The sequence below is a fragment of the Tachypleus tridentatus genome, chromosome 8, assembly GCF_004210375.1.
Source record: "Tachypleus tridentatus isolate NWPU-2018 chromosome 8, ASM421037v1, whole genome shotgun sequence".
Lineage (NCBI taxonomy): Eukaryota > Metazoa > Arthropoda > Merostomata > Xiphosura > Limulidae > Tachypleus > Tachypleus tridentatus.
The window spans coordinates 84,885,472-84,901,826 of NC_134832.1; the positions used below are offsets into that span (position 1 = coordinate 84,885,472).

Below are 16,355 nucleotides of genomic sequence, written 5' to 3' on the forward strand. Positions count from 1 at the left end.
GGGGCGTTATAAAAGTGACGGTCAATCCCACTATTCGTTGGTAAAAGAGTAGCCCAAGAGTTGGCGGTGGGTGGTGATGACTAGCTGCCTTCCATCTAGTCTTACACTGCTAAATTAGGGATGGCTAGCACAGATAGCCCTCGAGTAGCTTTGTGCGAAATTCAAAAACAAACAAAACAAACAGATATTTATATCGTTTCGCCAGAGTGAGATTTGTAGTCACGTGATAAGCTTGAGCCTTATGATTCGAACCGTCTCAAAAGTTTAAAAGGTGATTTGTGAGGTATAAAAACACGAATTAGATAATAAGTGATGAGAAATTATTGAGGTAGCAAATTTGTTAGTCATGATTATTATTATTTACTAGAGTTTATTACGAGGCATTTCTATTAAGGTAACTAAATGCATGGCCTACATTTCCAGAATGTTTCTGTCTGAGCTCAATATATCGCTTTCATACCTTCGTCAGATGCTGACGATGTTTTGCAAGTTCACAAAGGTAGGAGAATTTCAACTGGATTAATAAACTTATATTAAGCGAAATATTGAGCTAATAAATATACATTGAGGATATATAGGCTTTAATTTAGTTATTTTAATAGCATTTGTTAGTCACTTTGTCTGCCAAGGCCAAGCAGTATCTAGTTAATATGTAACAATACTGAGCTTGTGTTTCAATAAAGAACTAAAGACCAAGAGATATGAAAACGTGGCGCAGGTGCGGAAGAAAACTAACAAGTTAAACGTTAGGCCAATACATGAAATGCGTAGGACTTTTAATTGATGAAATAAAATTCTTTCATATTATTATGTGGGCTGGACTTTGTATTTTTATTCTTACTGAATAAACCAAAAAACTCTCGACGACAAAAGCTATTACAAAAGTATCAACAATGTCATTTTTACAAGGTAAGCAACGCCTACTGAATTTTTCTGCCTAAAAGTTATCTGTACAAAACATACTCTAAACTTAAAGTGTATATTATGTGTGCCTTGTAATTACGTGTAATTGTATAACCTTTAAACTGATTTATTCAAAATATATACTGCTTATTTCTACTGAAGGACAGCAAGATGTAATTAAGTTCTACACTTATTATTTTTGGCTTAGAAATATTAATTAACGCAGTACTTTAACTTTCCATTCCACGTTTTACTTCTACCTGATTCTGGCACACATAACATTCTTTTTGGGTATTGATTTTAACGTTTTTTGTTGAGGTTATGAAAAACCACATCTTTCAACAACAGCATTGTTTTCAATATCGCGAGTTGTATTTTTTACATTCATTGCTTACTATATTAAAAACGTGGTTGCTAAAATTAGGATAAGTTCTTATATCGTTTTGGTAGAGAAAATATGGACGTGTAAAATATGTTTTTAAGATCGAACTATACTCGATTTTAGTTATTTGATTTGACTTTCAACTGAAACACTCAAATTCAGTTATATATGAGCCTGAAAGTCCAACTGGTATAATAGGGTTCACATATAGCCTGATCAGAGAAAGGACAATCAGTTAACAATATCCGACACCATAAGGGCTTGTCCGGTTCTTTGAACAAAACAATGGGATTGGTCGTTACCTTTAAAAACTGTTCAGAACGAAAAGTTTGGAACGTGTTCAGCGACCCTGATTCGTACCGTGGACATTTTTACCTGCAACTTGAACATTATAGATAGTTCGGCTTCTGCTAACGTTGACTTAGGTCAAATATAAAATTAATTTAAGAGCATACGGATTGATGGATGTTTTATAATTTTCACTGTCTACTATTATATTATTATTAAACGTTGACATTTTATGTAAACCAAACGTTAAAGGTAATCCACAGATATTCAATAAAAAAGAAAAAAATCGTAATTGATCAATGGCTTCGAAGTATTTACTGATGTTTGACGCTACATGTTAGTAAAACGAAGTAAGAGATCATCAACATAAGCTGAGCCATTAATTCGTAGTGTACCCAAAACAAATAACTACAATATTTCAGCTTGATAAATAAACAATTTTAATTTCTGACATTCCTACAGACAAACAAAACACCAGGACAGGCCTCCTACAGTTTTTACACTTTAAAAATAGTTCTAAGTAAAAGAACAAGAAGGAACCTAATATCCAGAAGAACAAAATCACTTTCACACATATATTAAATGTTTGAACAGAGTAATTAATAACAATTACTGATGTAACTTTAATAATCATACTATAGTTAGTTTATGAAAATGAAAACAAAAAATATAGTAAAACTCTTAGGTGTTCCTTAACTTTTATATTTTGTTTCATTTCACTAAAAATATATAAGAAGCATGGATACTTTCATAAAAAAGATAATTTCTAACTAGAAGTTGAAATAGAATAACAATGGTACTCTTGAATTATTCTAAATAATTCGTGTACTACGAAAAGAATAAAACATAAAATTCAATAAATATATTTTAATAAAGTTTTGTAGTATTTAAGCACCACAGTAAAACTGTGAGGATATATAACGCAGGAAGTTTTATATACGTTTTATTAATAAATATAAATATCAAAGAAAATAGAAATTACTCATTAAAAAAATTAAAATGAATATCATACAGCAGAATTGTTCCGTGTTTTAATTCTGTAAAAGTACAGTAATTTACAATTATTAAGAACAATTTTCGTAGTTTTTGAGACAAATTTTCCTGAGAGACCTTGTGTTTAGACATTAAATGAGTTAGTTTTAGGCATAATTCTATTTGCCATTTTGAATAAAATTAAAATTTCTGTAGCAGCTATTAACTGTATGCTAAATCACTGTTACATATGAAATGCATCATGGTATAGAATAATCATTATTTCAATAGTACGATAATATAAATAAAACTTGTTTTCGGCATAAGAGAAAATATTAATGTCTAGTTGCGATATCCATTTACTCTTTTTCGTTATCAAGCTATAATATGTACTGATATATTTAATGTTAGGGTTACTGACTGACTCTATGACATTATTAATTCTTTGCTTATGTACGCTTTCCATTTTAAGAGTAAATTCCCTGCAATATTTTAAAACTCGACATTTTTATGTATAAATACAGATCAATGTATTTTAATTGACATTAAATAGTACAATATTGCGACTACAGACCAAATGTTAGGAGAAAAATTCAAATGCACATTTATGTTTTCTCTGCAATATGACAGTAAGGTGGACTTTTCCGCATCAATGTAGTTAATGATATTTGTTAATTATAATACATTTTGTTCAATCGCTGTAAATATTATGTTAAACATTTACAAAGTTTACACTTAGATTTAATCTTGTAATGTCTCGACAATATAAAAGTTATAGAATAAGTCTTTTTTATGTCAATTTAAAAAAAATTCTATATTCTTACAACAGGGCCCTGGTTATATCGAAACTATACAACAGACCGAGAACGATCCTAGCAACTTCATTAAAACTATATGAATCTTTTGAGTTTTAATTTAACTTTTTTCATAAAAAGATAATAATTTCTTCTTTCTGGTTGTTTTAAAATCCCGATATTCAATTTATTTCTGCATTTATCCATACACACACACAAAGACAGAATTTAAAAAATAAAACAAAAAACATAGTAACATGGCACATTTTAGATTAATTCCGCGTAAACTAACAATGCAAAGTTATCTTTGTTTTGTATTATAACGTATAAACATTTAAAATACATGTATGTATATTACTAAGATTTTAAAACCTTAGCGTAAATTATTTGTTAGGTTACATATATATATTCTTTTTATTACTTTGATACTCAAAACACTTTAATTCAAAAATAGACTTAACAGCAAAAAGATTGTAAGAATTTTAAAAGTAATATAAGATATAGTTTAAAATAAACATGTGAGAATTATGACTGTGATTATTTTAGAAAACTTTTTAATCACAAGAAGAAATGAGAAATTGTATTTATCTTTAAATAAGCTTCCAGTACCAATGACATAAAGTTACGTGTATTAAATTGAAATAGTAGCTGAATAAATATATTATTACGTATCTTTTTAACTATGTTTCAATCAGCGCTGTGTTTTTGTATAGGAATTTAATTTTTCACCATTTAATAATCGAAATATTTTGTTTTTCCTGGCGTACTCGACAAGAAGTATGTATATGTTCAAGGCTATAAAAAGTTGAGATTTGCTGTGTATATATAAACTCCGAACACATTATTTTAAATTATATACGAAATGTTATCAAATTCGGTGAAATAACGTCAAACTACTTTTCGTTAGTACAAAACAATCTATACATCTCATTGTAATTGTAAAACAAGCGTATGGCACAAACTGACAAGAAAATATATATATCTTTATTACTGTCGCAATTTGAACAATTACTTTTAAAAATACCATAATCAGGAAGGTCAGGTTAATTATAGTTAAAAATGATAATTTTAAAATTCATTAAAATAAATATCAAGTAATAAATTTATAGTTTATGTAAGCAGCTCCTCATTAAACATATATATCTCAGATCCCATACAATACATGTATTTGGAATAAAGCAGTGTAAACGAATATCTGAAGCAAAAGTACCTGAACCATTGAGAACTTAGAAATAACACCTGTCGTTAAATGAAGGTTTTTACTGTGAGAATAGGAGAGAGCACGAAGAGGGACTTCCGTGTTCGTGTATACATATATATATATATATAGAGAGAGAGAGAGAGAGCACTTATGCTACAGCGGCTCAAATGTTCACAAACTTCATTCAGTGAGATTAACACATACTCATGTTAAATGAGTTAATATTATGTAAAATATATTTAGCCTAATAAACTAATGAAATGAAGATTCAGATATTGAGGCATTTTGGTTCTGATATCTAGGCTTATACGGTAAACTATCTGCCAGACAACCAGCGATTGGGGCCTGTAATTTATTCGGTATATGTTTTTTATTTATGAAATTAGAAGCATTCAGGTAGTATGTTTTATTGTAACGTATTAATCCTATAATTTCATACAGCTAAAGCTGGATTAGTTTTCACAATTTGCTTATGATATGTAATTTTGTATCCAAAAGCCTAATTATACATATATTTTACTATAGGATATATTATACATTTTCCACATAAATTTATTTACTCACTTTGTAATTAGAAAGTTAACACTATGAAAATTTTTAGAAAGCTTTTTAAGACACATGTAAAAGTTATATATACACACGTACAGAGAGTACAAATTGTACGTTTGTGACTATATTGATTTCTAATAATACTGATAGGTAAAGATAAAAAAAGACTAATGAATTCGTTTCTTAGATTATGTCAAACAATTCTCTATATTGTATTAGAGATTAACTGTCATAAAATTATACTAATATAAAGGAGAAGGAAGGCATTAGGTTTACATTTCAGTCAGAATTAAAAGATGTCGTGCAAAAACATTTGTGGGTTCCATTCATTACGTTATTTTACCTGCTAATACCTCTTAGTAAATATTTACTTTATTAAGCGGAAATCACACAGTTTGATTAAAGTTTATCACTGTGCATTTAAATACGGAATTATTTATCGTGTGAGTACGTTTGATTATCTAATTCCACACACACGCTCATATATCCAATTACGTAGGTATAGATGTGTTCTTTATGTTTGCAACAAATATTTCTATGAGACAATGTTCAAAGGTGTTAAAATAAAGCTGCACACTATTAGGTATACGATTGTTTTAGAAGAAAAAAAATAATTTTTCTCTTTATCTCATGTGAAATATAATGGCTTCCATTCTTAAACATGTTAAAAAAATTTAGCCTAATGCAAGTTGCAAGCTTAATATGGGTAATAAAATTTAAAGCTATAGCAATATAACAAAAATCATGTTACGGAATCGTTAGAAGTTCAAAATCTTGTATATTTAATAAAGCTTGAATGAGAGAACGATTTAAAGTAAATTACAACTTAATCATACTTGAATATTTTCACATTTTCAGCGTTTTGAAATTTTGTATTTCAAAATATATTAGTTATAGAATGAGCGGTAAAAATCAGGAATGCAATAAAGGTATACGATGGTAAAACTAAAATCGCTATCGTGCGAAAATAAGCAACAGATCGATTTCAACAAATAACTGTAGACTGTAATTCTTTCCATAAAAAGTGCTTTCCTTTTGTAATTACACACTTAAATTGGTATTCCCTAAACACTGGTATAAATTTGTACAATACTTCTCATAACTGGTGAACAAATTTCATTGATAAGAAATATTTTCTTAATATAGCTTCAGTGTGTGAACTAACGCGGTGTTACAATTGTCGCTAAATTAAACACATTTATATCCTGTAGAACAGAAACAATATATATTGTAATATACCTTTGGAGGTACGTGACTCGTACTCAACTTATATATATATATCCTTTTTTCCAAGTTTACACTGTAAAATATTGTCATGTGATAACTCCTATAATATCACAGATTTTTAGGGAATAGCCATAATAGCCATTAAACACTATGCAGTCTAACGTTATACAACCGTCGGGTTCCAAAGAATAGTTATTATTTTTTCATAAAGTAAACATTATTTATTTAACAGTGATTACGTCAAAAGAAGGGAATTTACTATATCATGTCATTATAAATGAAATCAAACTAATTGTATTAAAAGTATCGCAGTTATAATGAGAAAATTGGTTTCTCCATAAATTTTCCACGCATAAAAACGAAACACTTTTTTTCTGTCTTGGATCAAAAACCAGACACGGAAATGTGTTATTTAAAACAACAACAATTAATACTAAAGCTATTTTGCACATTTCTATACAAAACTCAGACTTCTTCCAAAGTGAAGAATAAGTGAAGTACGGAAGTTTACAGCACTTCCCTTGATGTTAACCTTTCTTTCGTACATAATTTTTGTCATACATTAACTTGAATTTGAATATTGGTTTCGTGAAATATTTAAGATGTGTCAAGATTTTAAGTAATAAGAAGAAACTAAACCAAAACTTTTAAAGCAAGAATGACTTTAAACAAATCCTGGTCGTTTTGCATCTATTAAATGTTTTCTCAGAGTAGTGAAACTCTACTTTGTGTTCTATATATATCACCACTAAATACATAAGCCTAGGATTGACATAAAGATTTTTGTAAGGTGTGCATTTACGATATTATCTCATGAGCTACTGCTCAATATATATCAGTGCACCAACCAATCAGTGATGGAGAATTTTCAAAATTAACTTGAAGCTCTTTAATTCTCGTATATGCGTTTGGAACATGACTTAACTACAAGTCGAACTTTAAAGTTTTGTAACAAATATCTCTACATATATTTCTATATACGAGTTACACTTGTACTTCGTGTGTATTCACATTTAATTCAGACTTTCAAATATGCTACTTATTTCTGACAATAGGTGCCAGCACATTCCTTTTTTTTTTTTTCTTTCTAACAATTTTAGCGCAATGTGTTATATGCACTCTGTCCAACACGAGAAATTGATCTCCAGATTTTAAATTTGTAAGTCCATAAATTTATCAGAGACATAATGAGGGACATTCGTTTAGTATTATTTATTATTTATGTGCTATATTCACTGATATCTACTATATTTTAGAGGGTATACTTCATCAACTGGTATTGCATTTTATTCATCCTAATTTGTACTTGAAGTTAAGCACAAAGTTAAACGATGGGCTATCTGTGCTCAGCCCATCACGGATATCAAAACCCGATTTCTAGCATTGTAATCAGCAGGCATACCACTGTGCCACTGGGAAACTTCATCTTAGTGCCACAGATACATATTTGACAAAACACCCCTGTCCTAACTGATCACTTTCTAAGAGATTGGTGATCAAGAGGAGAGGATCATAGAATAAGTCAACTGTTCTAATACCAACCACTAGAGTACAGTTACCTAGCTGGTTAGAACAAGTCGCATTCAAGGAATTCATCCCATTTATCTTATAAGATCTTCTTTATATATCTCATAAGGCATGTCATATCTTTGCAATAGACATATTTATACTCTAGTGAAGCTTTTTAAGTCTAAAATTATTTAATTTTTTTAAGTAAAAGTTTACAGTTGTAAACTCTTTGTTATCCAGAACAAAGCCACACAATGAACCACGTATGCTGTGTCCACCACAGGTATTAAACCCGGTTTTTAAAGTTATTAAACTTCAAAATTACCGTTCAGCCATTGAGAACTGACAAACTGGGAGAATTTCAATGAGTATTGGTGCGTTAATCTTAAATCCACTTTTCTTAATCACATGCAATCAGTACACTAGAACTATCCTGGATAACCAAACAATATTAATTGTAAAGTATTCTTCAATGAAAGTGTAAGAATTAGATTAATTGCTGTTGTTGTTATAGTGCACACCAAAGAATGGACTATTTGTACTCTGTGCACCGTGGAGAATCGAACCCTGTCTTTTAGTGTTTTAAAGTCGTAAACCGATCGCTTACCTACTGGGAGACCATAAGCTTACGTTATGTTTCAAACTTACGATATACATTAATGTAATGTATATTAAGCAGAAGAAATGTTGTTTAGATAAGTCTCTTGTAGATATGTATATATATATTATTCCCTGGGTTGGCGTTCTTTGTTTACAAATTCTAACAATGTCACAGTCATTATCTGTAAGTGTTAAACTTTATATTTGTTTCCGGGTTTTTCTACTATTCCCCTTTCCCATTTATGGAGAAATGAGTACTTTTTTTTCTCAGTAACTCCAATTTCAATATTCCATCTTTTCGACACATATAGGAACATAATTTTTTTGACATTATATTAATAACGCTTTTCGTATAAAAACAAATAAAATGTATTTAACAATAAAAACTATAAAAATATAACTTTCTAAAATAATACAAATAACAACGTTTCTTTATGCTCAATATATTTTCAAATGCTGCAGTAGTACATTTACTTAACATTAGCAAGGTTGAGTTATCTGTTAATATAACTTGAACAACACCTTAACAGTGATACTCAACATTACGAGTTTCCTGTGCAAGTGATAACTAAAAAAACGTATCACAATTTCAATATAAAACAAACTGTTTTTATAACATGCATATTTAAAAGTGAATAGCATCGATTTAGCCTCAGTTGTAAGATTTGTGCCTATCGTCGATTTTCTAAGAACTTGATCAATGATAGGCCTATAAAGTTTGAAACAAACATTCACCGAGTGCATTTTGACATGGTTAGATTACATTGGTCATTTACGAATTTTTAATTATACACTGTAATTACACGTTTTGTGAGAAAAAACAAGAGAGATAAATATTTACAAATAAAATGTGTTTTTGGTGAATATTTGTTTATGCTGAAAATCGTACTAAAAACAAGTTAGTATTAGGCCTGCGATTTAGCTGGCGTAATTTATTAACCATTACAACGCGTCTATCTTTGTTTGGAATTCCCCACCAAACTACTAAAGGGTTATCTTCAAAAGCCGTCTCAAATTTAGAAGTGATAGAATACAAGGAAGGCAACTAGTCAACACCTCCAACAACAAACTTTATAGAAGTATTCAATCAAAAGAGAATTCTAATGCTAAAACAATTTTGATGGAAAATTTTTCTTCTAATGCTAGCATCGCTTCACTTACTTTCACGGATGTAATATCTTTCAAGCGAAGCAATAAATTACTTAATTTGTTTGTTACAATAGTGAAAGATGTATTTTAAGTTCGCGACAGGGTGCTTTTATATTTTCTACATGACCTAGATCAAGCAATAAACATTACGAAATTCACTCCGTGTTTTTTTTGTTGTTGCTGTTCTTTTCCTTTTATCGTTAACCTGTGCACTCCATAAGTATGTGCCTATGATGTCGGTTGGTTGTCTGAAGCTTTATGGAGCAGGGCAACGTGACTATCTGCGCCGTATAGTCATCGTCTATTGTTCAATTTTACGGATTATCAAAAGAACAAAAAATGATAGATCTTATGGGCAAAATGAGAAAATCCATGAGAAGATATGCTGCACATTTCTACATTTAAACGCCTAAAATGTAACTTTTAGTCAACAAAATAATGTTCTCTATAATAGCAATAAACCTAAGCCTACACAATTACCAATCTGGTGTAGTTGTAATATGTATACAAGTATTTTTCACTGGTTATAATTGCGTTCACGTCGAGAGTGACAATTTGATAATTATAACACATATATGTATGGATATTATATAGTTTAATATTATTATTTTGATACGTTAACCAGTAACGTAGGAGGCGAGGGGCACACCCCTACTTTTTCCAGCTATCACACCAATAGTGCATCAAAATTAGAAACCTTACTTTCAGGAAAAACAGACGAATGCATAAAATCTTCTCCAGAGCTTAATAGGTTCTAGCAACTTTGATCTATAAACTTAAAATTTGTTTTAAGACAAACAATAAAATTTAGATATACAACAAAAGTATACAATAGTGCATTATTCAAATTGCAGAATTTCACTTAAACTTGAAATAAAACATAAATATCTACATATTTGAAGCATAAATGTAATCAAATTCTAGCTCTCTTCAAATGCTATTGCACTCAGCACAACTGATGTGCCGAAATGTATCAACTGTTCCAATTCTAACCTACTTCTAACTTTGAAGTCAACAGTACGAAAATGATCTAACTTATAGGCTTAGCCCGTCTACTAAGGGAAGAGAAGGGAGGCCTTTTTTTTTCCTAGTACTGAACATTTGTTTATCGTTTACGTCACAAGCATGTTTATTAAGGTCAAACGGGTAGGATTTGGCAGCACGTCGGTAGGCTACGATATATCTGTTAAAACAGGAGCAGGTGGCATGTAGAAACAAGTGAACAGTTTCACCAGCTTAAGTGTATTAATCAATAGCTTTCAAGTTAGCTCTATTTATGTACAACAACTACGTACATAAGTAATAGCTTCACAAAGTTGGTGCTGTCCTACAAATAACTGCCTTCTAGTTGCACATATTTGACTTATGATAGGTAGTTGATATATATAATAACTACAGAGCTTGGCAGCAAAATCGAGGTTACTCACAAACCTTTATGGATTATATACACTATATAATATTAAAACACAACTTATGCTAAATGGTATATAAAATCAAATTAGATTTGACATTGTTGATTTATTTTTAAAGAATGTTGGAAGGAAACTTGTGTGCTATATTTTATCATACATCGACTTGTAAATCTTTAAATCTGTTGCAATTTTTTAGGAGAAACAACTTAAATAACAATTAACATATTAAAAGTTGTGCCTAAGCCTAAACCTGGACTAGCTTAACAATAATAAACTTTCTTTATACATAAAAAATAATCATGATGCTCTATCATAAATAGTTCTCTTTCGCGCTTTTAGAGTAAAATATGTCATTCGACGAGGAAATGCAATGGGTGTTAGGGTTAGTAAAGTTGTTAGTTTACAGTTTCAAGTCGAAAGGAAGAGAAGAAGTGATCTAAAAAAGTAGAAATTTTAATCTATTGATACACTACCTGGACGTCACAACATTAGAATGGTATATTACTCTATATGTTAACAAGGAATTCGTAACAACAGGTTTGACAATTCGAGTAGGTACGTATTACAAGTGATACAATATTGTCCGTAATCAATAGTGAAATGCAACTATTACGAACATGCTACATATCAGTAATTTTATTGTTATTCAATAAAAATTATGACTCGTGTTATCTGGTTTCGAATAAGTGGCATAGGTTTAATACGTGTTATAAAATTATTTATGTTTACAGAATCACACTTATTCTCTTATTTATATATGCAAATTACAACACTGTTTACAATGAATTATTAATACAACGCTTAATAAATGATAAATATCCAACTAATTAGTTTTCCTGGTTCACGTTGTTTTGTTGAATTGGTGTGCTTTTGTTTGTTTTCTTATAACAAAGCCACATCGGGCTATCTGCTGAGTTCACCGAGGGGAATCAAACCCCTGATTTTAGTGTTGTAAATCTGTAGATTTACCGCTGTACGAGCGGGGGAGTTAAATTGGTTGATTATTGTGTGTGTGTTGGCCACTCAGATGGTTAAATACATAACTTACTGCCGTATATAAATATATTTGTTCTTCTAAAACTGTCTAAAATCGTTTGCTTGCATAAAAGTGACCTCTTCAGTAACAAACACAAATTCTGAGTGTCATTTCGAATATAAATTATAATTTAAGCCTAACTCACTTTATATTATTTGCTGCAAATTTTAAACTTATCCATGAGTTCTTCAAAACTGTTATTACATTGCTTACTATATAGGGCGTATTATGATAATTTTAAAACTAATTATAGTTAGTTGGTAGTTACGAAAAGACTGTCGCACTGCTAAATCGTTTAAGATTGCAACACCAGAATCGTGTTAAATGTGATAATGTAATCTATTTAATATGTTTGAACATTTTAAATAATAAAATAGGTAAATTTACCTAGTTTGCACAATCGTATAATATTAAATAAAATACTGAAAAGCGTTAGAGTAAGAATACCATAAAAACTGATCAAGAAAGTTGTTTTCCAGTCTGGGAATTCCTGTTGACTGTGGTTAGTACGCACAGCAGACTGAACAATACTGCCTAAAATCACTAAAGCTTCTTACGAACATACATATTGTGGTTGCAAGAAATCATGGCGCAGACTGTGCAAGTGTTGCCGAATAACTTATTGTGTGTATGCGCTGGTCACTGCAGCAGACGCGAAAACTCTCCTTTTTTTCAGAAGACTGCTAAGAATTACATTTAAGAAAACTGGTCAGCGATAATTATTCTGAAGATATGAACGCCATGATGTATTTCAACTTCATTGAAACTTGTTAAACGCGCCTGCCTTATAACTGCCAAATAACTGGCTTACGTGACAATTATTTATATAAATATGGGTGCAGGTGCCGACTTCTTTATGCTATAAGTCGTTCGATTATGGACCTGGAACAGGACTAATTGATTGCAGCTGGCTTATGGATATCGAATATGGTGACTTAATTTTGAGTAAGGTCTGGATTATTTGAGGCTTTGCTGTGCTTCTGTTCTTTAATGTACATCTTAGAAACATACAGCAGTGATTGGGGAAGGATATAATTTCACTGTCTGATAATGTTATCGTGTGATGTCAGAGATCTGGAACTGGTCTTTAAAAATTAAATGTACGCCGTATTGGATCTTTAGTTGCAGCTAGAGGAAGCGCCATAAAAAAAACTGTTAATATGTAAGAAAAAAACAAACAAACAGTAGCTTTAAAATACTATAACACAAATGTACTCGACTTATAGTTATACCAGATCATTTATTATGTCTCGAGCTCTTTATGATATAAGGTTTTGCAAAGGTTAAAAGTATGTATCAAAGAACGAGTGAACAACATCATACAGCTAATTTAAAAAAAAAAGCTTTATCGGTTACGTTTTTTAGCCATTATTGAGAGTAATACAATGAATAAACATTATTCCACTAATAAATCTCTTGTTGAGAAAATGAACAAGTGATTTTTGTTTGTTTGTATTGTAAGCAGGTGAACGAATGTCTTCTAATTTAGTCCAACGTCTGTATACTTGATCAAAACTTCAGAGAGTAATTTGTAAGATTGTTAGTTGCCTTTAGGTAATAGAATAACAAGCTTTTATATCTTTGTCGCCAGAAGGAATACATAGCAATTATTCTTACTCTAATGTTCTTATTATATTATTATTTTAACGCTTTTCAGTATTTTGTATAACATTATACAACTATTCAAATTAAATCAACTTATCTGTTTTATCAGTTCAAAAGTACGATACATTAAATGCTACATTTCCACACCATATTTATAGCAACAAACAAAAAACAAATAAAGTTTATGGAATTTTAACCCTTATTTTGTAGTCCTCATCCCCTGTCCCTAATTTCTCGTATAAGATTGTGACCTAAAAAGTAGAAATTTGTAATGGCACACATTACGTAATCAAAAAGTACACATTCAACAATACTTGTGCCAAATTTGTTGTTTTTATCACACTTTGAACGATTTTACCCGTAAAAGCTACATCATACAAACGTTACGATATTGGTAAGCTAGTTAAAAATTTGCTGATGCTTATAATACTGAAATCTTTGACGCCAGTTGTGCACATAACTGTATTATTATATACTATACATCGAATTAATAAAAATTATTTTTCTTTAAATGTGTATTTTATTAGCTTTTGTATAACAATAAATTAAAACATCAAAGAGGACGTGAATGCAAACAAGTAAATACGAAAAACGTAGATGGAAAAAGGTGAGTCGAAGAGGAATGTTTGTAACACACGTTTGTAGGCCTTAAGTAAAACTGAAATTATAGTGATTTCTAATCAGGAGGTTGTAGTTGTTAACAACTTATTCACACTTACTTACACATACACACATTCTTTTAAAATTTACACATAAAATACGTGTTAAAAACTTCAGGTCAGAAGGTTTCTTATAATTAAGAAATAGAGATAAACAAATTCAGACATGTGATTGTGTTTTCAAAACCAAATTATTGCTTAGTAATTATACAGTTAAATTTCTAATAAACTTCTTTTGCTGACATGAGTCGCTAAGATCGTTATTATTCACTAGAATACATAATGTGTCAAAGAAACTTGGAACCACACATCAGAAATTTTTATTTCATGTTGTGTACGAAATTGTCTGATTAAAATCAAACGTTGTACTGTAATATTTACATATTTTTTGGGCACGGGATTTTGATAACAATAACTTACTACAAAAACAAAACAATTAGAGCTCTGGATCACATGCAAGGAAAAAGTAATTCACCTTTCTGACTATTGTAGTGAGGATATTTTACAAAGCTTTAGTACGGATATGATATGTTTTTAATCGTCTTCTACAGGTGAGCCAATCAAGAAAAATAGAAGCTTTTTCGTGGGAATAAGGAATGATTATACAACTATTAAGCTATGTCTTAGTTTCGAGTCATGTCTGTTTATGTGTGGTCTGAAACAAGTAACTAGAATGGAAGAAGACTCAGTACCAGATGATCAAAAGGACATGAAACTCTAAACCAAATAAAATAAATGTTTGTTTAAGATGTAGATTCACGTGGCCCCACACGATAGGACGGCAGTACTAAACTATTTAAGTTAATTATACTTTCAAAGTTAACTTTTAATTATCTAAACTTAATACAAACAGTGTAAATTTAAACACATAACAATGACATCTCTTCGAAATTAAAACAGCCGGTTCAGTCTGTAATGTTGTTATTCGGGAAGTTGGTCCGATTCTTACTTATCTACAGGCCAAAAGATAAACATATATAAACCCACATCTATATGAACAGTACTCTATACCTATTTCCTTATGAAAAATATATACAACAAAGTATATTGTGTAACGTAAGCATAATCTTATGTCGAATAATATTAACTTCTTTGAAATTTCCTTAGTTTTCCAATCGTTGATAACTATTTTAGGAAATATTACTCCTGAATAAGTTATTTGGCAATTTTTGACGTTATAATAATCTTAAACCAGACCAGAAGGTGGGTTCAGGATGAAGTCCAAAGTGCCATCGGTATAGTAGGAAGAATAAACAGACGAATGCTTTTCTCTAGGTAATATAACTGGACGTATAACTATTTACTTCAAACCCAGTCTCATGCCGATCAGTTTTGCTAACCATTTATAGATTGTTGTTCAACGTTAATTCATGGATCAACTTTAAGATACTTAATTTGAATAGAACATAGCTTTAAAAATTTTACATACTCTTCAAGTTATGATATCTAATTAATCATTTTCTTACCAGAGGTCTCCTCGGGAAAGTAAAATCGTCTAGAAAGTACAAAATTAAATTATTTGAAAACCGATGTAATAGAGAAAACGTTAAAAATTATAAGCTAATTCTTAACTACTATACATACTAAAAATATAATTGATTTCATAAGATTCAAAAACATGCCCTAATATTTAGAAAATTCGTTAAATGCTTAAGGTTAGTAAAGAAACGTTAAAGAATAAAAAGGTACAAGGGCTCGATATTAAAATACATTATATATATATAGACCGTCAATATACAATATACATGGATGTGTTCATACAGTTGCATAATTTCTCTAAGGAAAATTAGATCCTTAAAGGTCATATATGAATAATATATATACAAAGTAATAACCTAGAGATGTTCTTCCAATGTCTCACTAATTATTTGAATATCGTATATATTCAACCAAGTCTCGTTTTATTGGTGATGTTGAGGGTATCCAACCTGTAATTGCACGTATGATCTCTGAGGAACAGAGCAATGATGACCGTGTAAAAGTTCCATTAGATGTCGCTTTTGTTCCTCAAGTTCCTGAATTTCCCTTCTAAGAGCAGAGTTATCGGTTTCTAGGTGATCCGATTCCTG

At 30.3% G+C, this 16,355-nt stretch overlaps 1 protein-coding gene across 3 annotated transcripts in view; it reads right to left on the reverse strand.

The window, feature by feature from the left end:
• Window positions 1-1,995: 1,995 nt before the first annotated feature.
• Window positions 1,996-16,355, reverse strand: part of LOC143222828 (activating transcription factor 3-like) — a 74,895-nt gene continuing 60,535 nt past the window's right edge. For 2 of the 3 annotated variants that reach the window (XR_013012515.1, XR_013012516.1), the window contains exons 4-6: window positions 16,122-16,352; window positions 15,753-15,781; window positions 1,996-15,239 (exon numbers count right to left, since the gene is read on the reverse strand). Coding sequence is in view for 1 of the 3 variants with exons in the window: in XM_076449908.1 (XP_076306023.1) it covers window positions 16,188-16,352 (165 nt within the window). In the remaining 2 variants the exon portion in view is untranslated. Of the gene's footprint in view, window positions 16,353-16,355 lie in introns of all 3 variants that reach the window. The other variant, XM_076449908.1, reaches the window with a different exon arrangement.